We start from the raw sequence: 27,223 nt of genomic DNA on the forward strand, positions 1-27,223 counted from the left end.
AAATAATTGACTAGCCATAAGCATGCAGAAAGCCAGTGGAATGGCCTACAGTAACCTGCTATTTATCTAATGGACACAGCCATCTGAACGCTAATCCAGTTGATTGCAGTGGCTGCCAGTTTAATTGGATTTTCTGGTATAATCCTTCAGAGCGATACACAAATACCTCCAACCTTTTCTGTCCTCTTTTAATGGAACGTAGTTCCCTGCTGGGAGAGGATGCACTTTAGTAACCTCTCCCTTGTGAGGACACAGTGTGTAAGCCATGCAGTGGTTGCACAGACAGTAATTGGCTGGTTCAGGAAGGGCATGTTCACAACTTGTTCATTTCATGGCTTAATTCCCATACGGGTACGTTTTTTTTTGTGGGGGGGGGGGGGGTGAAGCAAATCTTGTGAAACAAACAAATCTTTGAGCTTGCAGTATGTTATAAGTCTAGTTGGTGTTGAATCCCACTATAAATGGTAGCTACATCCTTCAACAGACAAGGGAAAAGTTATGCAAACCTTGTGACACTATACTCATGTTATGAGTAACCTTTTGTCTGAGACTAAAGCTAATGCCTAGTCTTTAGCTCAGGAGGCTAACATTGAGTGAGTCGTGACAATTGTCCGCATGTTACAGCAAGAAAACTGAACAAACGTGAGAAACAAATTCAAGTTCCAACAAATCATCATGTATTTACTAAATCAATTCCGTTCAATTATTTGAGTCCAAAGCATGACAACATGGAACGTCATAGTTGTCGGTGTCCATATGGTGCATGGTATTGGACAGAAATTGTCAAAAATGCTTATGTAAGCCCCTCAGAATCAACGAACCTGGTAAAAATAAGGCAGGTAACCAAATTCGGCAAAGACTTCTATTACACCCAATCAGCACATGTAAACAATAGGATTAATCACAGTTCATTGGATTGGGTGCATTCACTGAAAGACAAATGTTCTTGCCCTTTGGCAAAATAATGACAAAGTAGGCTACACAGAAAAGTCAAAATCACACACTGCATAAAATCGGAGCTTTGGAAGAGGATAATAAGTATTTATTATCCATTTAATACGAGTTGAACAATTTGGGTCAATGGATTTTAGGGTGGGAATGAGTTGGCAGCTAAATAAGTGGATTGCATTTATCTTAATACATACTCCCTTTATGTTCAGATAAGTAAATGATCATATAAATGCAATAAAGTTGCATTAAGTGCTTTCCAACTGACCTGCATGGTCCAAAAATATATTTCAGATGTGTGTGGGGGAAATTAAAGATGGGCTAAAAAGAGGTATTATTTTTAATGCATTTAATGCATCCATCTGTATCAATGAGCAGCTGCAAGAAGAGAGGGGAGATAGTGAGTGAGCAAGAGAGGTGAGCGAGACGGAGGGAACGAGAGGGAGGGAGGGAGGGAGGACAGAAAGAGCTGTGAAGGGGCTTAAAAGAGAAACCATGTGGTGGGCATTGTGACACCTGCTGTGGCTGTACTACCTGTGTTTGTGTTTGGGATGCTGAAGGATGACAGAGGAGGGCCTCCCCTCCCCTTCTCTTCCTGCGAAAGACACTAATGCCTGGGCGGAGATCTAGAGCAGCCAAGGAGGATGAGCACCCGAGTGTCTCCCTTCGCTGTTCAACTTACAAGGCACAAACACCCAGTGTTCACTCTGTGATTGTCGAAATTGGACTAGCCCGAGACTTAATGCCAAAAGAGTCATTCCACTAACTTAGAGCCATGATATTTCAAGAGCAAGAAATGGTCAGCCAGGATTTGATTAAAAGTCTATTAAACTTTTGAATTTCTTTTAATTGACCGTACAACAATTGCTAAGTTAGGCCTACTCAATAAACACAATCTACAGTTCCTTTTTAGTTCTTTGCTTTTCCACAGTACTCCGAAGTGGTCTTTACCTTCGATAATGTAGAAAATGTTGTTTGTTACCAAAGGTATGTGTTACTCATAACAAAACATTAAAGGCATACATGGAGTAGCAGATCAAGATAGTTAGGACAAAGGTCAAAGGGACAGTAGGATGTAGAAGTGGGCCAAAAAGTGTTCCCGAAACAATGTGGCAAATTAATCAAACCGATTCTAGTTTAGAGTGGATGTTCCTGTGTAGTGGGGTAATATGTATTATATGCATATTATATATCCTTCATATGCGACCCGTAATAAGACTATGCAATAAAAATGAATTGTCAATGAAGATAATTGAGCAATATTACAGCAAGGCTATTGTTGCATTAAAGTAATAGAAAATCAAGAAAGGTCTGAGAATGGAATTTGAAATACAAGTGTATTTAATCACTTTGTCAAATCAATGAAATCACATACGAGGCATAAAGCTTAAGTTACGAGGCAATACTGACATTAACAAGGCATTTAATATCTAGGCATGATCAGACAGGGAGAGAGAGAGCGAAGTCATAGGCCATGTCCCAAGAGTCCCTGGTGGGGAGACAGAAAGTAAGAGAGAGTGTATCTCATCACACTCGGTCAGGAACAAAGAAAGAGAAAGAATAATGAATCTAAGACGCTTCTATAAGCATCTGACTTGTTTGGATTCAAAAAAAAAAAAATGGATCATATTACTCCAGTGCTAGCCTCTCTACACTGGCTTCCTGTTAAGGCTAGGGCTGTTTTCAAGGTTTTACTGCTGACCTACAAAGCATTACATGGGCTTGCTCCTACCATTCTTTACGATTTGGTCCTGCCGTACATACCTACACGTACGCTACGGTCACAAGACGCAGGCCTCCTAACTGACCCTAGAATTTCTAAGCAAACAGCTGGAGGCAGGGCTTTCTCCTATAGAGCTCCATTTTTATGGAATGGTCGGTCTACCCATGTGAGAGACGCAGACTCGGTCTCAACCTTTAAGTCTTTATTGAAGACTCATCTCTTCAGTAGATCCTATGATTGAGTGTAGTCTGGCCCAGGAGGGTGAAGGTGAACGGAAAGGCACTGAAGCAACGAACCGCCATTGCTGTCTCTGCCTGGCCGGTTCCCCTCTCTCCACTGGGATTCTCTGCCTCTAACCCTATTACAGGGGCTGAGTCACTGGCTTACTGGTGCTCTTCCATGCCGTCCCTAGGACGGTGGCTTGAGTCACGGACGTGATCTTCCTGTCCGGGTTGGCGCCACCCCTTGGGTTGCGCCGTGGCGAAGATCTTTGTGGGCTATACTCGGCCTTGTCTCAGGATGGTAAGTTGGTGGTTGAATGTATCCCTCTAATGGTGTGGGGGCTGTGCTTTGGCAAAGTGGGTGGGGTTATATCCTGCCTGTTTGGCCATCGGGGGTATCGTCGGACAGTGTCTCCCAACCCCTCCTGTCTCAGCCTCCAGTATTTATGCTGCAGTAGTTTGTGTCGGGGGGCTAGGGTCAGTCTGTTATATCTGGAGTATTTCTCCTGACTTATCCGGTGTCCTGTGTGAATGTAAGTATGCTCTCTCTAATTCTGTCTTTCTCTCTTTCAGTATTACTCTCTCTCGGAGGACCTGAGCCCTAGGACCATGCCTCAGGACTACCTGGCCTGATGACTCCCTGCTGTCCCCAGTCCACCTGGCCGTGCTGCTGCTCCAGTTTCAACTGTTCTGCCTGCGGCTATGGAACCCTGACCTGTTCCATAGCCGCACCGGACGTGCTACCTGTCTCAGACCTGCTGTTTTCAACTCTCTAGAGACAGCAGGAGCGGTAGAGATACTCTGAATGATCGGCTATGAAAAGCCAACTGACATTTAGTCCTAAGGTGCTGACCTGTTGCACCCTCTACAACCACTGTGATTATTATTATTTGACCCTTCTGGTCATCTATGAACATTTGAACATCTTGGCCATGTTCTGTTATAATCTCCACCCGGCACAGCCAGAAGAGGACTGGCCACCCCTCATAGCCTGGTTCCTCTCTATGTTTCTTCCTAGGTTCTGTCCTTTCTAGGGAGTTTTTCCTAGCCACCGTGCTTCTACACCAGAATTGCTTGCTGTTTGGAGTTTTGGGCTGGGTTTCTGTACAGCACTTTGTGACATCAGCTGATGTAAGAAGGGCTTTATAAATACATTTAATTGATTGATTGAAAATCTGAGTTGTTGACCAATCGTATTACAGTAAAGTTAACCGCCAATCAGATATCAGACCTACAGGATGTTATCACAATAGAACCTCAGCTACCCAAAGGTGTGAGACAATGGAAGTTGGAGAGATAATGCAGCATGCCTAATACAACACAAAGGAAATCCTTGCATACAGTGTAAATAGTCACTTTAGGGGCTGGACCAATCTACAGCTGCAAATGCAGGCCCACAGTACATGTTGGTGCTGAGTGAGTTATTTTGATGCCAGACCAGTCATGGTTCTCTCCATCTTTTACTTTAATCTGATCCGTTCCATGTTTCGTCTGATGAAGGATTATACCTTGGGGTGTATTCATTAGTGCACACTGTAGCAAAATGTTTTTCAATCCGTGTGGTTCCTAATGAATAAACGCCTAAAAAACGGCACTGCAGTTTTCCATCAATAGATGCGTGTTTCTTTTTCTGTTCTGCCAATTCTACCTAATTGAAAATATAAATGAAAACATTCCACGATTAAATATGATATATTTCAGGATTTAAAATAGAAATGCCACTATACTGGCATGCATTTTCTCCAATGCATTGCCTGACAGCAACAAAGCAGCTCCAATACAGTAAAAAATATATCATCCGGCCAGACTGTTACATACTGTCAGTTAGACTCCCGCTGTGGCTGTTGAAAGAGTCATTTTGCATGTGTTTTTGTTTTATGTAGCCCTCTAGTAGACCACCTCAGCTATATCTAGCACACGCCTCAGCTATGTGAAACAGCGTCTGATACCTCTCGTACAGGCTCCCACCCAAGAACATGCCTATCGCAGGGTAACAGTCTGTCAAAACTATAGACTGTAATTAACTGTTTTAGATCTGCTGCAAAGCACCACTGCTCCAAGCCAAACATAAATGAATAATGCATTTAAAGCCACATTCCCCAGCTGCCAAACTAACCCTGATTCAGATGACCATCCTACCCATGCTAGATTATGGAGACATAATTTATAGATCGGCAGGTAAGGGTGCTCTCGAGCAGCTAGATGTTCTTTACCATTCGGCCATCAGATTTGCCACCAATGCTCCTTATAGGACACATCACTACACTCTATACTCCTCTGTAAACTGGTCATCTCTGTATACCGGTCGCAAGACCCACTGATTGATGCTTATTTCTAAAACCCTCTTAGGCCTCACTCCCCCCTATCTGAGATATCTACTACAGCCCTCATCCTCCACATACAACACCCGTGCTGCCAGTCACATTCCTCTCACGAGTCACCAACCCTGATCCGGGAGCACCCCCCACCACCCCCCCCCCACTGAGTAGCATAGCTAGCATAGCGTCACAAGTAACTTGTAGCATCTAAATATCATTAAATCACAAGTCCAAGACACCAGATGAAAGATACAGGTCTTGTGAATAAAGCCACCATTTCAGATTTTTAAAATGTTTTACAGGGAAGACACAATATGTAAATCTATTAGCTAACCACGTTAGCAAAGGACACGATTTTTTTACTCCCAACAGTTTTTTTCTGCGTCAGTAGCTATCACTAATTCGACTAAATAAAAATATATATAGCCACTAACCAAGAAACAACTTCATAAGATGACAGTCTGATAACATATTTATGGTATAGCATAGTTTTTTTTTGGAAAAATGTGCATTTTTCAGGTATAAATCACAGTTCTACATTGCAGCTGCAATCTGAAATAGTGCTGACCCAGCCAGAACAATTACAGAGACCAACGTCATATAACGAATTACTCATCTTAAAACATTTCAGAAAAATACACAGCGTACAGATATTGAAAGCCCAACATCTGGTGAATCCAAACAATATTTCAGATTTATTAAATGTTTTATAACGAAAACAAAATGTAGCGCTAAATTAGCATAGCTATACCAGGCAGATTCGGCTAGGCGCCCACGGCCAGTTCACATGCACAACAGATATGATATAACATCGTAAATTGGGTCTTACTATGGCTGATCTTTCATCAGAATGTTGATCAAAGTGTCCTTTGTCAAGATGAGTCGTTGGTTCCGTTCAGAATTGTTCCTTTCCCACTCCATTTAGCACAGGTACTGGTCGAGTGGCACGGATCTCTCAAACGTAAATAAAATCAGACAACGGAACACCACAAAACTCCCGAAAAAATTCAAATAATCTGATTAAACTATATTGAAAAAACATACATTACGATGATATGGTCACATGTATCAAACAAACTTCGAGACGGAGATAGTTTTCATCCATAATGGCCGCACAACAGAAGACAATCGCAGCTACAAGTCGCACGATTTAGAGAATCGGAAGTTGTCGGTCACGCCAAAGAATTAGCTCTCATTTCACGTCAGTCCCAGATAAACAAGATATTTTTCCTCTGACGTCCTCTTGACACCCAGAGGAAGGCCAATGAGGTGTGTTTCGGGTCATAGGGGGCACGACCATATATAGGCAGAGCGTTGAAGCTGGCATACACATCTTGCTTTTTTCTTCTTGGTCATGGAAAGTGCTGTCAAATGACTTCTGTATCACTCAGAGACAAAATTGAAACGGTTTTAGAAACTAGAGATTGTTTTCTTTCCAATGGTATTATTTATATGCATATAGTAAGAGCAATAATTGAATAAGAGGCAGTTTAATCTGTAGAGCAAATTATGCTAATGGAAAAATAGCACCCCCTGTATTCTCAAGAAGTTAAAGGTCCCCAAAGCACACACATCCCTGGGTCGCTCCTCTTTTCAGTTCGCTGCAGCTAGCGACTGGAATGAGCCGCAACAAACACTCAAACTGGACAGTTTTATCTCAATCTCTTCATTCAAAGACTCAATCATGGACACTCTTACTGACAGTGGTGGCTGCTTTGTGTGATGTATTGTTGTCTCTACCTTCTTGCCCTTTGTGCTGTTGTCTGTGCCCAATAACGTTTGTACCATGTTTTGTACTGCTACTGTACAGTACCATGTTGTGTTGCTACCATGTTGTTGTTCTGTTGTGTTGCTGCCTTGCTATGTTGTTGTCTTAGGTCTCTTTTTATGTAGTGTTGTCTCTCTTGTCGTGATGTGTGTTTTGTCCTATATTTATATTGTATTTATTATTTATTTTTAATCCCAGGCCCCCGTGCCCGCAGGAGGCCTTTTGGTAGGCCGTCATTGTAAATAAGAATTTGTTCTTAACTGACTTGCCTAGTTAAATAAAGGTTAAATAAATAAAATAAATACATCTAAATGTAGATCTGTCCACCTTGCTAAAGTCGCCAGGATATCACAGGGATCCTCAGTGGCACAAATCTGAGAGTAATCCAACCCCCAGGGTCCCCAGCGCAGATGCCCGTGCTCTGACAGACATATTGTAGATGCTGACATCCCTTCGTGACAGTGACTGAGTTGTACTACCCTGTTATAAATCTTTCCCATGATCCTGACGGATCTTGAAAGATCGTCCTGAAAGATCGAGATTATAACCAGGGCAGAGCTGGTTTTCTTTTCAACCAAAGCTGAGATTAAAAGAGTATGTGACTCAGTTGTGTGAAGTCTATTAAAAACCCCTTACACAAACATTTCTAAAAAAGCTATATAGAGCCATGCCAACAAACAAAAGCTTACAGTGGCCTAATCCATTGAATATTAGTCCTCTGATGCGCTTTAAAAACAGGGGAGCAAAACATTTAGTCATGCTCGCTCGCTCACGCACGCACGCAAGCAAGCACACACACTTTCGTCACCACCAATACTATTTGGTGTAAACGGCAGAGTAACAGAATGTCCGTATGTCTGGAGGGTTCAGCCTAGGTGAAATGCATCAGGTCTTTAAAGCGCTAACTGACACATCATCTAATGGATTTCCAGGGTGATAGCCATGCCTCGTCATCCTCTCAGTCAGACAGATGGTCAGTCAGAAAAGACACGGTCAGGTCACATCAATGCACTAAACTGTAGGTCTGAGTCTAGTTAAAGGGATATTTAAATGTCATTGTTTTGTAGTAAAAAAAGATAGAGCAAGATTTGTTTTTCCAATGGCATCATCTGGTGTGAATCATGTGATTTTAACCAATTGTGAGAAGTCATTGCCTACTAATTGGTTAAAATCACATGATTCACATACTGTACATTGTTGATGTTGGAGTAGTGCTGAAGATCATGAATATTAAGGTTCAAAATGTGTGTAATTAAGGTTGACAATGTGTGTAATGTAGCAATGCAAATAAATGTGTGTTCTACAGTAAATTAAGTGGCGTAATGAATTGAAATATGGTTGAGGTCAATTTGACATCTGAAATTAACCTTATAGGCTTATTATTATTGGTGAATTGTATGACGCAACCAGCTCCATCGGTCAATTAAGAATTGAAACGTAAGACTTTTAAGAGATGAAAGGCAGCTCAAGCGGCATCCTTTTTAGTTTGTATCTTTGTGAGTGCAAAGCCCTTGGCATCCTGCTGTGTCATCATCAGCCCCACCCCCACTGCATCTGGGTTACTGCAGTTTGCTGACCGATAGTAACAGGCTGAGAGCAGCTCAGACTCTCTTAGTTGCGGCTGCAGAGGACTTGCTACAGAGTTTTTCCTCAGTTTCCTTTATCGTATGTATTACCAAGATTTGCAGGACAGCTCGACGGCCCGGTTTCCATGTCAGTCAACCAGGAACAATACAGGCTGTAATGCTGCCCAGACCTAAAGCCTGGCAGGGACAACGGCATCCGGTCAAGTCCACAAGGTCCATTCAATGTAGATGACCTACATTTCCTCCATGCTCATTGTTGATGTGTTTAAAAAATATATTATAATAATAATACATGTGTGTCACTGCATCTAACTGTAGGCTGCCTTTTAATGATTAGATTACAAGTTTGTATTCTCTGCACTTCTATATCTTAATGTTGTCTGTACGTTTCTCTGATCTAGTCTACGCTTCGAGAAGGAGACAGATGGACAGGCGCACAGACGGACAGAAGGCGCAGGTCTGCATGCCAATGAACATCCAGATGGGAGAGTGCTAATGAAGACAACAGTGCTTTGCTGTGATGGGAGGAGGGCCCCTCCAGTGAAGACATGCCAGAGTAACTAGCCAGCTGTGCAGTTCCGTCAACACGGATTCACAGAAACACTACCACCAGCACCCAATCCCAAACGTAAAGCAACCTGGCTAACAACTCTCTCGCTCTGGTCTTCTGGGAGAGCAATCACTTACCCAGAGGGAGTAATGATGTGCCTATTCAAAAGGCTAACAAGTAATATCTTACTTTGTTTACAGTCATTTGTATGATGGCACATCTTTGAAGCAATATCCTTCCATCCCTCTCAACGTCAAATCAGACTTTTATAATGGTTGGTGATTCTTAAAATACTCAGTGGGATCGGAGTGTTGTCAGGCGGCTGATTTCTCTGAAAGGGGATTTGAGGTCTACAAATATGCCTGCCTACAAATATGCAAATCTGCATTTATTTATGATAATCCACCAGACAAAGCAATCATTGTCTAATTTAATAAACATTTTTGCCAGCAAAATTTGAAGAGCAAGTGGTATGTAGAATTTCACTAGGCTGCAGTTTTCTGTAGTACACTACGTACAGAGGGGGATACCTAGTCAGTTGTCCAACTGAATGTACTATATTCAACTGAAATGTGTCTTCTGCATTTAACCCAACCTATGACACCGTGGGTTAACTGCCTTGCAGAATGACAGATTTTTACCTTGTCAGCTTGGGGATTCAATCCAGCAACCTTTCGGTTACTGGCGCAACGCTCTAAGCACTAGGCTACCTGCCTCCCCAAATGTAAGCACATAATTGTAACAATTGACCTACTATTGATTGACTTAATATTCAAATAAACTGGTACAGGGAATGTAGGGAAACTGAAATCCATTTGACCAAATTTTTACCAGCATGTCAACTTTGAAACTAGAAGTGACAAACTCTTGAACACCTTTACACCACACACAGAAACGCATACAAGGCTCTCCCTCGCCCTCCCTTTGACAAATCTGACCATAACAGTATCCTCCTTCTTCCTGCTTACAAAAACTCAAACAGGAAGTACCAGTGATCCGTATTGAGCGCAAGTGGTCAGATGAAGCGGCTGCTAAGCTACAGGACTGTTTCGCTAGCACAGACTGGAATTTGTTCTGGGAATCATCCGATCACATTACTGCTACAATCTCGGACGAGCCATCAAACAGGCAAGACATCAATACAGGACTAAGATCGAATCATACTACGCTGGCTCTGATGTTCGTCGAATGTGGCGGGGTTTGCAAACTATCACGGATTACAAAGGGAAACCCGGCTGCGAGCTGCCCATTGACGCCAGCCTACCTGACATGCTAAATTCCTTCTATGCTCGCTTCGAGACAAGCAAACACTGAACCATGCATGAGAGCACCAGCTGTTCCAGACAACTCTGTGATCTCGCTCTCCGTGGCCGATGTGAGTAAGACCTTAAACAGGTTAACATTCACCATGCCGTGGGGCCAGATGGATTACCAGGATGCGTACTCAGAGCATGTGCTGTTCAGCTGTCAAGTGTCTTCACTGATATTTTCAACCTCTCCCTAACCCAGTCTAATGTTTCAAGCAGACCACCATAGTCCCTGTGCCCACGAATGCCAAGGTAACCTGTCTAAATGACTATCACCCCGTAGCACTCACATCTATAGCCATGAAATGCTTTGAAAGGCTGGTCATTGCTCAAATCAACCCCATCATGCCAGACACCTTGGACCCACTCCAATTCGCATACCGCCCCAACAGGTCCACAGACAACGCAATCTCTATTGCACTCCACACTGCCCTCTCCCACCTGGATAAGAGGAACACCTATGTGGGAAAATTGTTCATTGACTACAGCTCAGCTTTCAATACCATGTCATGGATCATGGGACTGAACACCTCCCTCTGCAGCTTGATCCTGGATTTCCTGACGGGCCACCCCAAGGTGGTGAGTGTAGGCAACAACACATCCAGCACGCTAACCCTCAACATGGCGGCCCCTCAGGAACGTGTTCTTGGTCCCCTCCTGTACTTTCTGTTCACCCACGACTGTGTGGCCATGCAAGACGGTGGTTAGCCTGATCACCGACAATGATGAGACAGCCTACAGGGAGGTGGTCGGTGACCTAGCAGTGTGTTGCCAGGACAACAACCTTTCCCTCAACGTCAGCAAGACAAATGAGCTGATTGTGGACCACAGGAAAATGAGGACCAGGCACGCATGGACAGGGCTGTAGTGGATTGGGTCGAGAGATTCAAGTTCCTTGGTGTACACATCACTAAGGATATGGTCCACACACAACAACACAGTTGTGAAGAAGATACAACACCTCTTCCCCCTCAGGAGGCTGAAAAGATTTGGCATTGTCCCTCAAAAAGCTCTACAGCTGCACCACTGAGAGCATCTTGACTGGCTGCATCACCGCTTGGTATGACAACTGCTTGGCATCCGACTGCAAGGCGCTACAGAGGGTAGTGTGTCCGGCCCAGTAAATCACTGGGGCAGAGCTCGCTGCCATCCAGGACCTCTATACCAGGTGGTGTCAGAGGAAGGCCCAAAAAAGTCAGACTCCAGCCACCCAAGTCATAGACTGTTCTCTCTGCTGCCACATGGCAAGCGGTACCGATACACTAAGTCTGGAACCAACAGAACCCTGAACAGCTTCTACACCCCGACGCTATAAGACTGCTAAATAGTTCAAGTGGCAACATGTAACTTTTTGAGCGACCCGACCAAATTCACATAGAAATGTATAGATCTATCATTCTACTTGATAGCAAGTCTAAGAAGCAGTATATCTGTTCTATGTGCGCTATTTCTATGCTTCCCGTTCTTAAATTGTTGTTTTTTTGCGTCTTTTACTTTCGGTTTTGTACACCAGTTCCAAACAGCTGAAACAACAATATTTTTGGTAATGGGAAATATTTTTCACAGCGGTTTAGATGGTACATTGATTCTCTACACTATACAGGCTTATTTTGTCACATAAACTGAAATTAGGAGAACTATTAGAGTTTTACCAAACAGGAAATGGCGGAGTGATTTCTGCATAGACACCACCTGCGTCACTACCTTGACTACCTGTTGAGTCTGCAGACGTGTTGCTGTGCGTTTTGCTGCCAACTTTACTTTACTTTGCTAGCTGACAACTTTACGTTTTTTTTGTTTTGTTTTTAATTACCGTTTATATTTTTAGTTTTTCCATCGCAACTTTCTTCCCTCATTCAACTTTTTCACTCCGGACGCTTTATCTGGACATGGTTCGTCAACACCTTCAACAGCCGAAGCTAAGTACTAACATTAACATGATGTCTTTTAATTGCAGTCGCTGTACTCATAATATACAGGAGAACGATCGCCTTACGGCGAGAATAGCTGTGCTACAAGCCCAGCTTCAGACGCAATCGTTAGGCAAGGGTAATTTCAGTGTAGGAAAGGAAGAAACAGCGTCTGTGCCACCAGTAAGTACAGATAGTAACGTTAGTATAAATCCCCCCGCACAGTCCCCGCAGCCGGACAACTTTCTCATGGCTTCTGGAGGGAAATGCTGTAGGAATGCTCAACCGGTGTCGCTCATTCAGCCGACAGAAACTTTCAACCGGTTCTCCCCATTATGTAGCGAGTCGGAGTCTGAGTCTGAGTTTTCTCTTGTCTCTACTCCTCCCGTTACGGGGTCTGAGACGCCGAAGGCTCCCACCATTAGCTCTGACAAATTGAAAACCCTAGTCATTGGCGACTCCATTACCCGCAGTATTAGACTTAAAGCGAATCACCCAGCGATCATACACTGTTTACCAGGGGGCAGGGCTACCGACGTTAAGGCTAATCTAAAGATGGTGTGTAGAGAGTGTAGAGAGTATAGAGATATTGTTATCCACGTCGGCACCAACGATGTTAGGATGAAACAGTCAGAGGTCACCAAGTGCAACATAGCTTCAGCGTGTAAATCAGCTAGAAAGATGTGTCGGCATCGAGTAATTGTCTCTGGCCCCCTCCCAGTTAGGGGGAGTGACGAGCTCTACAGCAGAGTCTCAGCACTCAATCGCTGGTTGAAAACTGTTTTCTGCCCCTCCCAAAAGATAGAATTTGTAGATAATTGGCCCTCTTTCTGGGACTCACCCACAAACAGGACCAAGCCTGACCTGCTGAGGAGTGACGGACTCCATCCTAGCTGGAGGGGTGCTCTCATCTTATCTACCAACATAGATAGGGCTCTAACTCCTCTAGCCCCACAATGAAATAGGGTGCAGGCCAGGCAGCAGGCTGTTAGCCAACCTGCCAGCTTAGTGGAGTCTGCCAATAGCACAGTCAGTGTAGTCAGCTCAGCCATACCCATTGAGACTGTGTCTGTGCCTCGACCTAGGTTGGGCAAAACTAAACATGGCGGTGTTCGCCTTAGCAATCTTATTAGGATAAAGACCTCCTCCATTCCTGCCATTATTGAAAGAGATCGTGATACCTCACATCTCAAAATAGGGTTACTTAATGTTAGATCCCTCACTTCAAAGGCAGTCATAGTCAATGAACTAATCACTGATCATAATCTTGATGTGATTGGCCTGACTGAAACATGGCTTAAGCCTGATGAATTTACTGTGTTAAATGAGGCCTCACCTCCTGGTTACACTAGTGACCATATCCCCCGTGCATCCCGCAAAGGCGGAGGTGTTGCTAACATTTACGATAGCAAATTTCAATTTACAAAAAAAAAAATGGCGTTTTCGTCTTTTGAGCTTCTAGTCATGAAATCTATGCAGCCTACTCAATCACTTTTTATAGCTACTGTTTACAGGCCTCCTGGGCCATATACAGCGTTCCTCTCTGAGTTTCCTGAATTCCTATCAGACCTTGTAGTCATAGCAGATCATATTCTAATTTTTGGTGATTTTAATATTCACATGGAGAAGTCCACAGACCCACTCCAAAAGTCTTTCGGAGCCAACATCGACTCAGTGGGTTTTGTCCAACATGTCTCTGGACCTACTCACTGCCACAGTCATACTCTGGACCTAGTTTTGTCCCATGGAATAAATGTTGTAGATCTTAATGTTTTTCCACATAATCCTGGACTATCGGACCACCATTTTATTACGTTTGCAATCGCAACAAATAATCTGCTCAGACCCCAACCAAGGAGCATCAAAAGTCGTGCTATAAATTCTCAGACAACACAAAAATTCCTTGATGCCCTTCCAGACTCCTTCTGCCTACCCAAGGACATCAGAGGACAAAAATCAGTTAACCACCTAACTGAGGAACTCAATTTAACCTTGCGCAATACCCTAGATGCAGTTGCACCCCTAAAAACGAAAAACATTTGTCATAAGAAACTAGCTCCCTGGTATACAGAAAATACCCGAGCTTTGAAGCAAGCTTCCAGGAAATTGGAACGGAAATGGCGCCACACCAAACTGGAAGTCTTCCGACTAGCTTGGAAAGACAGTACCGTGCAGTACCGAAGAGCCCTCACTGCTGCTCGATCATCCTACTTTTCCAACTTAATCGAGGAAAATAAGAACAATCCAAAATTTATTTTTGATACTGTTGCGAAACTAACTAAAAAGCAGCATTCCCCAAGAGAGGATGGCTTTCACTTCAGCAGTAATAAATTCATGAACTTCTTTGAGGAAAAGATCATGACCATTAGAAAGCAAATTACGGACTCCTCTTTGAATCTGCGTATTCCTCCAGGGCTTAGCTGTCCTGGATCCGCACAGCTCTGCGAGGGCCTGGGATCGGGAGAGACACTTAAGTGTTTTAGTACTATATCTCTTGACACAATGATGAAAATAATCATGGCCTCTAAACCTTCAAGCTGCATACTGGATCCTATTCCTACTAAACTGCTGAAGGAGCTGCTTCCTGTGCTTGGCCCTCCTATGTTGAACATAATAAACAGCTCTCTATCCACCGGATGTGTACCAGACTCACTAAAAGTGGCAGTGATAAAGCCTCTCTTGAAAAAGCCAAACCTTGACCCGGAAAATATAAAAAACTATCGGCCTATATCGAATCTTCCATTCCTCTCAAAAATTTTAGAAAAAGCTGTTGCGCAGCAACTCACTGCCTTTCTGAAGACAAACAATGTATACGAAATGCTTCAGTCTGGTTTTAGACCCCATCATAGCACTGAGACTGCACTTGTGAAGGTGGTAAATGACCTTTTAATGGCGTCAGACCGAGGCTCTGCATCTGTCCTCGTGCTACTAGACCTTAGTGCTGCCTTTGACACCATCGATCACCATATTCTTTTGGAGAGACTGGAAACCCAAATTGGTCTACACGGACAAGTTCTGGCCTGGTTTAGATCTTACCTGTCGGAAAGATATCAGTTTGTCTCTGTGAATGGTCTGTCCTCTGACAAATCAACTGTACATTTCGGTGTTCCTCAAGGTTCCGTTTTAGGACCACTATTGTTTTCACTATATATTTTACCTCTTGGGGATGTTATTCGAAAACATAATGTTAACTTTCACTGCTATGCGGATGACACACAGCTGTACATTTCAATGAAACATGGTGAAGCCCCAAAATTGCCCTCGCTAGAAGCCTGTGTTTCAGACATAAGGAAGTGGATGGCTGACAACTTTCTACTTTTAAACTCGGACAAAACAGAGATGCTTGTTCTAGGTCCCAAGAAACAAAGAGATCTTCTGTTAAATCTGACAATTCATCTTGATGGTTGTAAAGTCGTCTCAAATAAAACTGTGAAGGACCTCGGCGTTACTCTTGACCCTGATCTCTCTTTTGACGAACACATCAAGACTGTTTCAAGGACAGCTTTTTTCCATCTACGTAACATTGCAAAAATCAGAAATTTTCTGTCCAAAAATGATGCGGAAAAATTAATCCATGCATTTGTTACTTCTAGGTTAGACTACTGCAATGCTCTACTTTCCGGCTACCCGGATAAAGCACTAAATAAACTTCAGTTAGTGCTAAATACGGCTGCTAGAATCCTGACTAGAACCAAGAAATTTGATCATATTACTCCAGTGCTAGCTTCCCTACACTGGCTTCCTGTTAAGGCAAGGGCTGATTTCAAGGTTTTACTGTTAACCTATAAAGCGTTACATGGGCTTGCTCCTACCTATCTTTCCGAGTTGGTCCTGCCGTACATACCAATACGTACGCTACGGTCACAAGACGCAGGCCTCCTAATTGTCCCTAGAATTTCTAAGCAAACAGCGGGAGGCAGGGCTTTCTCCTATAGATCTCCATTTTTATGGAACAGTCTGCCTACCCATGTGAGAGACGCAGACTCGGTCTCAACCTTTAAGTCTTTACTGAAGACTTATCTCTTCAGTAGGTCATATGGTTGAGTGTAGTCTGGCCCAGGAGTGTGAAGGTGAACGGAAAGGCTCTGGAGCAACGAACCGCCCTTGCTGTCTCTGCCAGGCCGGTTCCCCTCTCTCCACTGGGATTCTCTGCCTCTAACCCTGTTACAGGGGCTGAGTCACTGGCTTGCTGGTGCTCTTTCATGCCGTCCCTAGGAGGGGTGCGTCACTTGAGTGGGTTGAGTTACTGACGTGATCTTCCTGTCTGGGTTGGCGCCCCCCCTTGGTTTGTGCTGTGGTGGAGACCTTTGTGGGTTATACTCGGCCTTGTCTCCGGATTGTAATGTTGGTGGTTGAGGATTTCCCTCTAGTGGTGCGGGGGCTGTGCTTTGGCAAAGTGGGTGGGGTTATATCCTTCCTGTTTGGCCCTGTCCGGGGGTTTCTTCGGATGGGGCCACAGTGTCTCCTGACCGCTCCTGTCTCAGCCTCCAGTATTTATGCTGCAGTAGTTTATGTGTCGGGGGGCTAGGGTCAGTTGGTTACCTGGAGTACTTCTCCTGTCTTATCCAGTGTCCTGTGTGAATTTAAGTATGCTCTCTCTAATTCTTTCGTTCTCTCTTTCTCTCTGAGAACCTGAGCCCTAGGACCATATGTCAGGACTACCGGGCATGATGACACCTTGCTGTCCCCAGTCCGCCTGGCCTTGCTGCTATTCCAGTTTCAACTGTTCTGCCTGCGGTTACGGAACCCCTACCTGTCCCAGACCTGCTGTTTTCAACTCTTAATGATCGGCTATGAAAAGCCAACTGAGATTTATTCCTGATTATTATTTGACCATGCTTGTCATTTATGAACATTTTGAAAATCTTGGCGCTCTCTAATTTTCTCCTTCTCTCTTTCTTTCTCTCGGAGGACCTGAGCCCTAGGACCATACGTCGGGACTACCGGCCGTGGTGACTCCTTGCTGTCCCCAGTCCGCCTGGCCTTGCTGCTATTCCAGTTTCAACTGTTCTGCCTGCGGTTATGGAACCCCTACCTGTCCCAGACCTGCTGTTTTCAACTCTTAATGATCGGCTATGAAAAGCCAACTGAGATTTATTCCTGATTATTATTTGACCATGCTTGTCATTTATGAACATTTTGAAAATCTTGGCTCTCTCTAATTTTCTCCTTCTCTCTTTCTTTCTCTCGGAGGACCTGGGCCCTAGGACCATGCGTCGGGACTGCCGCCCGTGGTGACTCCTTGCTGTCCCCAGTCCGCCTGGCCTTGCTGCTATTCCAGTTTCAGCTGTTCTGCCTGCGGTTATGGAACCGCCACCTGTCCCAGACCTGTTGTTTTTCAACTCTTGATGATCGGCTATGAAAAGCCAACTGAAAATTATTCATGATTATTATTTGACCATGCTTGTCACTTATGAACATTTTTGAACATCTTGGCATAGTTCTGTTATAATCTCCACCCGGCACAGCCAGAAGAGGACTGGCCACCCCTCATAGCCTGGTTCCTCTCTAGGTTTCTTCCTAGGTTTTGGCCTTTCTAGGGAGTTTTTCCTAGCCACCGTGCTTCTACACCTGCATTACTAGCTGTTTGGGGTTTTAGGCTGGGTGTCTGTACAGCACTTCGAGATATTAGCTGATGTACGAAGGGCTATATAAAATAAAATTGAATTGAATTGAATAGTGCAACTTTAACCAAATTGCTACCCAAACTATCTGTATTAACCACCGTTTGCACTCTTTTGACTCAAAATCTACACTGCTGCTACAACTGCTTATTATCTATCATTTTGCCTAGTCATTTTACCCCTACCTACATTTGAAGTCGGAAGTTGACATACACTTAGGTTGGAGTCATTAAAACTCGTTTTTCAACCACTCCACAAACTTCTTGTTAATAAACTATAGTTTTGGCAAGTCGGTTAGGACATCTACTTTGTGCATGACACAAGTCATTTTTCCAACAATTGTTTACAGACAGATTATTTAACTTATAATTCACTGTATCACAATTCCAGTGGGTCAGAAGTTCACATACACTAAGTTGACTGTGCTTTTAAATAGCTTGGAAAATTCCATAAAATAATGTCATGGCTTTAGCAGCTTCTGTTAGGCTAATTGACATCATTTGAGTCAATTGGAGGTGTACATGTGGATGTATTTCAAGGCCTACCTTCAAACAGTGCCTCTTTGCTTGACATCATGGGAAGATCAAAAGAAATAAGCCAAGACCGCAGAAAAAAAATGGTAAACTTCCACAAGTCTGGTTCATCCTTGGGAGCAATTTCCAAATGCCTGAAGGTACCACGTTCATCTGTACAAACAATAGTACGCAAGTATAAACACCATGGGACCACGCAGCCGTCATACCGCTCAGCAAGGAGACGCGTTCTGTTTCCTAGAGATTAGCGTACTTTGGTGCGAAAAGTGCAAATCAATCCCAGAACAACAGCAAAGGACCTTGTGAAGATGCTGGAGGAAACAGGTACAAAAGTATCTATATCCACAGTAAAACGAGTCCTATATCAACATAACCTGAAAGGCCGCTCAGTAAGGAAGAAGCCACTGTTCCAAAACCGCCATAAAAAAGCCAGACTACGGTTTGCAACTGCACATGGGGACAAAGATTGTACTTTTTGGAGAAATGTCCTCTGGTCTGATGAAACAAAAATAGAACTGTTAGGCCATAATGACCATCATTATGTTTGGAGGAAAAAGGGGGAGGCTTTCAAGCCGAAGAACACCATCCCAACCGTGAAGCACTGGGTAGCAGCATCATGTTGTGGAGGTGCTTTGCTGCAGGAGGGACTGGTGCACTTCACAAAATAGATGGCATCATGAGGCAGGAAAATTATTTGGATATATTGAAGCAACATCTCAAGACATCAGTCAGGAAGTTAAAGCTTGGTCGCAAATGGGTCTTCCAAATGGACAATGACCCCAAGCATACTTCCAAAGTTGTGGCAAAATGGCTTAAGGACAACAAAATCAAGGTATTGGAGTGGCCATCACAAAGCCCTGACCTCAAACCCATAGAAAATGTGTGGTCAGAACTGAAAAAACGTGTGCGAGCAAGGAGGCCAACGAACCTGACTCAGTTGCACCAGCTCTGTCAGGAGGAATGGGCCAAAATTCACCATAACTTATTGTGGGAAACTGTATTTATACCTTGTGTTACTTTCTATCTATTTGTCTCTCTGCATTGTTGGGAAGGGCCCATAAGCATTTTACTGTTAGTCTACACCTGTTGTTTACAAAGCATGTGACAAATAAAATGTGATTTGATTTGAAAAATAAGATTCCTGAAAAATGCCTATAATGCACCCACCTTTCTTTCTCCACCATGGTCCCTCTGGAACTGAGTAGCTGACATCTTTGAATTCAATGTTTACTGCTGGTCGACGTGGCAGGTAGGAAAAACGTTGGGCTTCAGTTAAACTGTTCTCCACTTTCTTGAGATGCCCATTTAATAATGGAGTATGTTGACTGCTCACATGATTGGATACCACTTCATCAAGAGATACACATACGGTTCTGGGGTCCAGCATCAGATCAGGAGGCCCATTGGTGTTCTGGTGGTGATGGAGAGAGAGGTACAACAGGTGGTTTGGGGTATAAAATGATTGAATTATCAAAAAATTTGCTGAAACATGATGCTATACATTGTTCATTTCCGATCTTGATATTCTTAAACAATGGAGTAAAAAAGAAAATGTTGGCTTATGATAGACCAAGACAGTTGTGCTGAGCCTGAGAGGCATTTCTAAGTTATATTCTTCAAGAATCAAGGTCAATAATAGTAATTTGACCACTGAAAATATCCCAAATTGTAAACAACAATCAAACTTGAATACAATAAAGATATCTTATAACACAATTCCTTGATATGAGATGTACATATGCATGTACACTTCTGATCATTTCCCTTTCAGAATACGATTTAGGCAAAGTGCATATTGGCATAGGCTACTGTAGGCTACTGCAGAGTCGCCTAATCTGTTTCTATCTATAGGCAGAGTGCCGAGGTTACTATCGGACAAAGTACGATAGTACTCAGAGGTTACTCTGAGCACAAAGAAAAACAAGAGCCATGCAATAATACTGATGAACTAAATGGTATGTGTTAATTACATATACACATTTGAGTAATAAAAAATGGATTATTGAAGAAAGACGGCAGTCATTCGAATCTATGGTTCATTCACAAAAAAATGCTGGGTTGTTTGGTTGACCCAACTGCTGGGTTGCAGGCGTTGGGTCACATAGTTGGATTGTTTTCTTTAAAAAGAGCACAGTTAGGTTGTTGATGCTGGGTTATTGGTGCTGGGTTATTAAAATATGTACTATACGTAGTTTAGTAGGGGTTTTTGGTATTCCATGAGGCTTACAGAAGTGTATGAGTTCCCTAAAAGCCTATACAAATCACACTGTTGGGATAGATACCACTTTATTATAATATGTAATAAATAATCCTAATATTCTAAAAGAATTTGTAAAATTATAAACATTTTAAGAAAACATTTTATTTGCAGTATGTAAACTTAACATGGTGAACAGGAATGACATTTACTCTCACGGGTTGCCATTAATAAGTTATATCTGAAAGCCACACCTCTGGAAAATAACCTAGGGATTACATTAAAAAATACCCAGATGCTAGGTCAACCCAGCATGAAAGTAAAAGAAGATACCCAACTGGCTGGGTAAAAATAACCCAGCATGTGTTTTATCCAATATTTATGACCCAAATTGGGTTGTTTTTAACCCAGCATTTATGGCCATCAGGTTAAACAAAACTGACAAAATGAAAAACTTGCAGATTGATATAGTCATCTTGTCTAATAATTAGCAAATATTGTTATCGCTATTGTAACTATCATGATTTGAAAATGCAAAACATCTATTGAAGTATTTCCCACATAGTATTAATACAATCATAATCAGTGGTGGAAAAAGTACCCAATTGTCATACTTGAGTAAAAGTAAATAGGAAATGACTCAAGAAATAAAGTGAAAGTCACCCAGTAACATACTACTTAAGTAAAAGTCTAAAAGTATTTGGTTTAAAATATACTTAAGTATCAAAACTAAATGTAATTGCAAAAATGTACTTAAGTATCAAATGTAAAAGTATAAATAATTTCAAATTCCTTATATTAAGCAAACCAGATGGCACAATTGTTCGTGTTTTTTATTTATTTACGGATAGCCAGGGGTACACTCCAACACTCGGACATAATTTAGAAAACAAAGCATTGTGTTTAGTGAGTCACCAGATCAGAGGCTGGTAGAGATGACCAGGGACGTTCTCTAGATAAGTGCGTGAAATGGTTCATTTCTGTCCTGCTAAGCATTCAAAATGTAACGAGTACTTTTGCGTGTCAGTGAAAATGTATGTAGTAAGATGTACATCACTTTCTTTATGAATGTAGTAAAAGTAGTCAAAAATCGAAATAGTAAAGTACAGATACGACACAAACTACTGAAGTAGCACTTTAAAGTATTTTTACATAAGTCCTTTACACCACTGATCATAATGCATTTCAATCATTTGGAGAGGGGATATTACAGTTCATATTCTCATCTAGGCTGCCTATTATGATGAACAGTTTTGGACATTATGATGAACAAGAAGAACTGATAGCAAAATGCTGATCAAACATGTTCAGTTAAAGAAATGCACAACTTGCCAGGCCGTCATTGTAAATAAGCATTTTTTCTTCATCAACTTGCCTGGTTAAATAAAGGTTAAATAAAAGGATAAAAAATATGTCATTAAAGAAAATACCATCAATATTATCACAATACATTGACACAATCACATTTTCATTTTTAATGAATAAGAGCGTTTTCTTACCATTAGGATGGAGTTAGTGACAGTGGCGTTATTCACAGAAAATGCTGCCATAAGACATGCCATTCCCCCTCCAAAAATAGATCCAATAAATGGACAAAAATATTCCACCTAAAAACCTGCACAAATCTGTTGCATCGCCGCTTGGTATGCGCTGAGCACCTAAAAAGGTGTTCACTCTTCCTAGTTATGTTCTCTCCCGCGTGTCTTGCCTGCCCTGTGCCCAGGACGAAATCAGTAGCCTATTGTTTACAAGCGCACAACCAGCCACCGTGTTTAAAATGTGACGTCACACACCGGACCGGCGGCAACTGGTGGTGACATGACATGGCATGACCTGACATGACATGACCCCGGTTATTTCCGAGTTCCGAGTTATCTTGAAAGCACCATTAATCTCAGTTTATGGTGTAGGCTATGTCAAGGCTGCTATGTCTCAGGTGAAGCAACACAACATAGAAAAAAGTCGGTGGATGTATTACATAAAAGTTTTTATTAAAAGTATGAATTTTAGCACCCAGTAGTAGGACGGCAGTTGTAGGGTACTAGGGGGTAACTAGTCCCCCCTAAGAACAGTGTCTAATTGCTGACACAAAAAAAGCTACATTTGGAGAAAAACATTGGTATGTGGATGAAGGTCATGCTTAGGCGATAAACTATAAAGGGAAATAAATGGCCACAGTTTTCACTTTTTTTGTTATTCCATGAAATGTTGTTTCTAGAACCGGGGGTGCCAGTTACCCTGGTAGAAGATTATGGCATAGGGTTTCACACAAGTGTGTTAAAATCCATTTAATCAGTTTTATTTTGAAATTATTTTGTAAGTAGTACTTAAAAGCTGTTTAATTATTTAAATAAAATATTGGTGGGAAATGGTGTTGCATATGTCACCATTAATATCCACACTATGAGTAGATTTGATGTAAAGCACCTGTAGAAAAGGCCCATGGAGTTGGTGTAAGAATCCTTTAATTCATGGCCACTTGCTCAGCTGGGCCAGGGGCGCTTTAATTAGGTCAGGTGGAAATGTCCAACAGATCTCAACTCATTAAAAGGAGGAAATCGCCCGATCTCGCTGCTTTCTCTTCCTTAACTCTAATCCAGAAATTCTGTGCGTCCATGAATCCACGTAAATCCACCGAACCTGTTACCTTTTCATCTGAACTACCTGTTGCGATCGGGAGAGCGGGCCATCAGTTATTGTTTATAGTTATTACCGCGGAGCGCGGCTTGGAGTGCACACTTCAAACCTATTGTTTAATGTAAATGGTCAATGATCACGGCCCTACAGATCATCACAGGCCAATTATGCCATCGATATATGGTTAATATGTAATGAAATTACATGTACATATGAAGAAGAACTTGAAAGGGTGAAATATGAAACGTAATTGTTTGCTGAACTGATCAATTCTGATATCAAACTGATGGGGATTATAGATTAAATAACCGATCACTGATTTAATCATTTGTATTATTCTTCTCATGATTATGATGAATAGTGACGAGCCTAAATGACTCAAGGAGGATTCCTATCGACTTCATATTGAACTGAATTGCTGAATTACCTAATTATGTTAATAATGAATGATTGTTGTGATTTGATCTTTGTGATAATGAATTTGATTGGATACATGTTATTCTGTTTCCTTTGTTGTGCAGCACAGACTGCGCAGTGAATATACCACTTTATGGTGAAAGGAATTCCTGCCTCAATTTCATCCATTCCTCTGTCACCTGACCCGTGACCACCTGTTCACCTTCACTGTCAGTCATCCTACCTGTCCAGCTAGCCACATAGATTCCACTAATCGTTCAGTACCTCTGTTAAGCTCACCTGAACATTCATTTTCTTTGTTCTTTCTTGTTTGTTCCTTTTCCATACAATCCATTATTTACAATTGCACAAAATATTATTTGACTAAATCAAATCCAAATCAAATTGTAGTGGTCACATACACATATTTAGCAGATGTTATTGCGGGTGTAGCGAAATGCTTGTTTTCCTAGCTCCAACAGTGCAGTAATATCTAATAATACACACAAATCTAAAAGTAAAATAAAATAATGAAGAAATATATAAATATTAGTACGAGCAATGTTGGAGTGGCATTGACTAAAATACAGTAGAATAGAATACAGTATATACATATGAAATGAGAAAAGCAGTATTTAAACATTATTAAAGTGACTAGTGTTCCATTATTAAAGCGACCAGTGATCCGACGTCTATGTATATAGGGCAGTTGCAGGGTTGAGTAACCGGATGTTAGCCAATTTTAAATCCCAGCAAAATTTTAAGTCCCAGCAGTCTTTCAAATTACATTCCGGAGTAAAAGATTTTCAATAGTTGTGTTTGATTCATTTAAAAAACATATTAATTGGAATATAATATTGGAATGGAATATAACTAATAACATTGGAATATAACATTTAATAACAATAACTAAATAATTAACTCAATGTAACATTGATGTGGCAACGCTCTTATGCTCTGCTATTGCACAACTCTAATTTGTACATAGGTCACAAATAAATCTATCCCCAGTCAAATTGGAGCACAACACATGAGCCCACCTCATGCATTGCTCACACCTAATCCAGTCACCACCTGTGACTGAAAACAGGTGGAGAGATGCCAATTGAAAAGCTCTCTCTTAAAAACCTATCTATCTATATGACATAAAATGCTGTGTAAAATAGCTAAAAGGCTATAAAGTCACATTAACTGTAAAGCAATCAGTCACTAGTGGAAACATTTGCAACTGCAATTAAGTTACGTTATATTTTTGTATATTTTACCTCAGACGATCTGGTAGTAAGGTTGCTAGCTAGCACTCCTAGCAGCTAATGCTAACTAGCTAACTGGCTAGCATTTTCTGCTAGTGAAGTTGCTAGCTAGCAAGTCAGCATAAACTAGCGCTAACTGGGCTAGTCATTGTCTAAGTGACAGGTAGAAACACATTCATAACCATAAAGGGGTAACTAGCCCCTAGAGGCCAGTTACCCACTAGTAGGGGGGCGAGTTGCCCCCAACATACTCATTCAACATATTACTACTTTACTCAAAATATATCTAAATTTTTCTCTCTAAACAAGTGGATTATTTATCTTAAGGCTTTTCTACTTGTATATTTAATTATAGATACAGTGGTTTGCGAAAGCATTCACCCCTCTTGGCATTTTTCCTATTTTGTTGCCTTACAACCTGGAATTAAAATAGTTTTTTTTGGGAGGTTTGTATCATTTGATTTACACATGCCTACCACTTTGAAGATGCAAAATAAAAAAAATTGTGAAACAAACAAGAAATAATACAAAAAAACGGAACTTGAGCGTGCATAACTATTCATCCCCCCCAAAGTCAATACTTTGTAGAGCCACGTTTTGCAGCAATTACAGCTGCAAGTCTCCTGGGGTATGTCTCTATATGCTTGACACATCTAGTTACTGGGATTTTTGCCCATTCTTCAAGGAAAACTGCTCCAGCTCCTTCAAGTTGGATGGGTTCGGCTGGTGTACAGCAATCTTTAAGTCATACCACAGATTCTCAATTGAATTGAGATCTGGAGTTTGACTAGGCCATTCCAAGACATTTAAATGTTTCTCCTTTAACCACTCAAGTGTTGCTTTAGCAGTATGCTTAGGGTCATTATTCTGCTGGAAGGTGAACCTCCGTCCCGGTCTCAAATCTCTGGAAGACTGAAACAAGTTTCCCTCAAGAATTTCCCTGTATTTAGCGCCATCCATCATTCCTTCAATTCTGACCAGTTTCCCAGTCCCTGCAGATGAAAAACATCCCCACAGCATGATGCTGCCTCCACCGTGCTTCACTGTGGGGATGATATTCAAGGGGTGATGAGAGGTGTTGGGTTTGCGCCAGACATAGCGTTTTCCTTGATGGCCAAAAAGCTTAATTTTAGTTTCATCTGACCAGAGTACCTTCTTCCATGTTTGGGGAGTCTCCCACATGCCTTTTGGTGAACAACAAACATGTTTGCTTATTTTTTTCTTTAAGCAATGGCTTTTTTTCAGGCCACTCTTCTGTAAAGCCCAGCTCTGTGGCGTGTACAGCTTAAAGTGGTCCTATTGACAGACACTCCAATCTCCGCTGTGGAGCTTTGTAGCTCCTTCAGGGTTATCTTTGGTCTCTTTGTTGCCTCTCTGATTAATGCCCTCCTTGCCTGGTCCGTGAGTTTTGGTGGGCGGCCCTCTCTTGGCAGGTTTGTTGTGGTGCCATATTTGTTAAATTTTTTATAATGGATTTAATGGTGCTCTGTTGGATGTTCAAAGTTTCGGATATGTTTTTATAACCCAACCCTGATCTGTACTTCTCCACAACTTTGTCCCTGATCTGTTTGGAGAGCTCCTAGGTCTTCATGGTGTGGCTTGCTTGGTGGTGCCCCTTGCTTAGTGATGTTGCAGACTCTGGGGGCTTTCAGAACATGTGTATATATACTGAGATCATGTGACAGATCATGTGACACTTAGGTGGACTTTATTTAACCAATTATGTGACTTCTGAAGGTAATTGGTTGCACCAGATCTTATTTAGGGGCTTCATAGCAAAGGGGTGAATACATATGCACGCACTTTTCCGTTTTTTTTTGTAGAAATCTTTTAAACTAATTGTTTTTATTTCACTTCACCAATTCGGACTATTTTGTGTATGTCCATTACATGAAATCCAAATAAGAATCAATTTAATAACAGGTTGTAGTGCAACAAAATAGGATAAACACCAGGGTGATTAATACTTTTGCAAGGCACTCTACATCTTCATTGGAATATATCTACATTTTTTCAAAACTTAAAAAAATTGATAAACGTACCATAAAATCTTTTTCCTAAAGTTGTAATGAGATAGCATTGGCAGCCAGAGAAAGTATTGGGAAAATAATTTGGTGACATCTGGTATTCTTAATGTGAATTACGGGGGGCAGTTACCCCAGGGGGCTAGTTACCCCCTAGTACCCTACAGGACATACATAGTTAGGCTACAGGTAAGCGTTTTCAGAATTGCCATTTTTACAAGTAGGTCT

General features: G+C 41.9%; 1 protein-coding gene and 1 long non-coding RNA gene across 2 annotated transcripts in view; one reads left to right on the forward strand and one right to left on the reverse strand.

Annotated features, from left to right (window-relative positions):
• LOC139547589 (ATP-binding cassette sub-family G member 1-like) overlaps window positions 1–22,413 on the reverse strand; it is a 46,220-nt gene extending 23,807 nt beyond the window's left edge. Inside the window, exons 1-2 of the mRNA XM_071356521.1 lie at window positions 22,185–22,413; window positions 19,656–19,899 (exon numbers count right to left, since the gene is read on the reverse strand). Coding sequence (XP_071212622.1) covers window positions 19,656–19,899; window positions 22,185–22,247 — 307 coding nt within the window. The 5' untranslated portion in view covers window positions 22,248–22,413. The remainder of the gene's footprint in view (window positions 1–19,655; window positions 19,900–22,184) is intronic.
• Window positions 8,509–17,719, forward strand: LOC139547590 (uncharacterized). Its single transcript, XR_011669555.1, has 2 exons — window positions 8,509–8,777; window positions 8,966–17,719. It is a non-coding gene; the product is annotated as an uncharacterized lncRNA (long non-coding RNA).
• Window positions 22,414–27,223: the final 4,810 nt, after the last annotated feature.

The sequence above is a fragment of the Salvelinus alpinus genome, chromosome 21 (genome assembly GCF_045679555.1).
Source record: "Salvelinus alpinus chromosome 21, SLU_Salpinus.1, whole genome shotgun sequence".
Classification (NCBI taxonomy): Eukaryota; Metazoa; Chordata; class Actinopteri; order Salmoniformes; family Salmonidae; genus Salvelinus; species Salvelinus alpinus.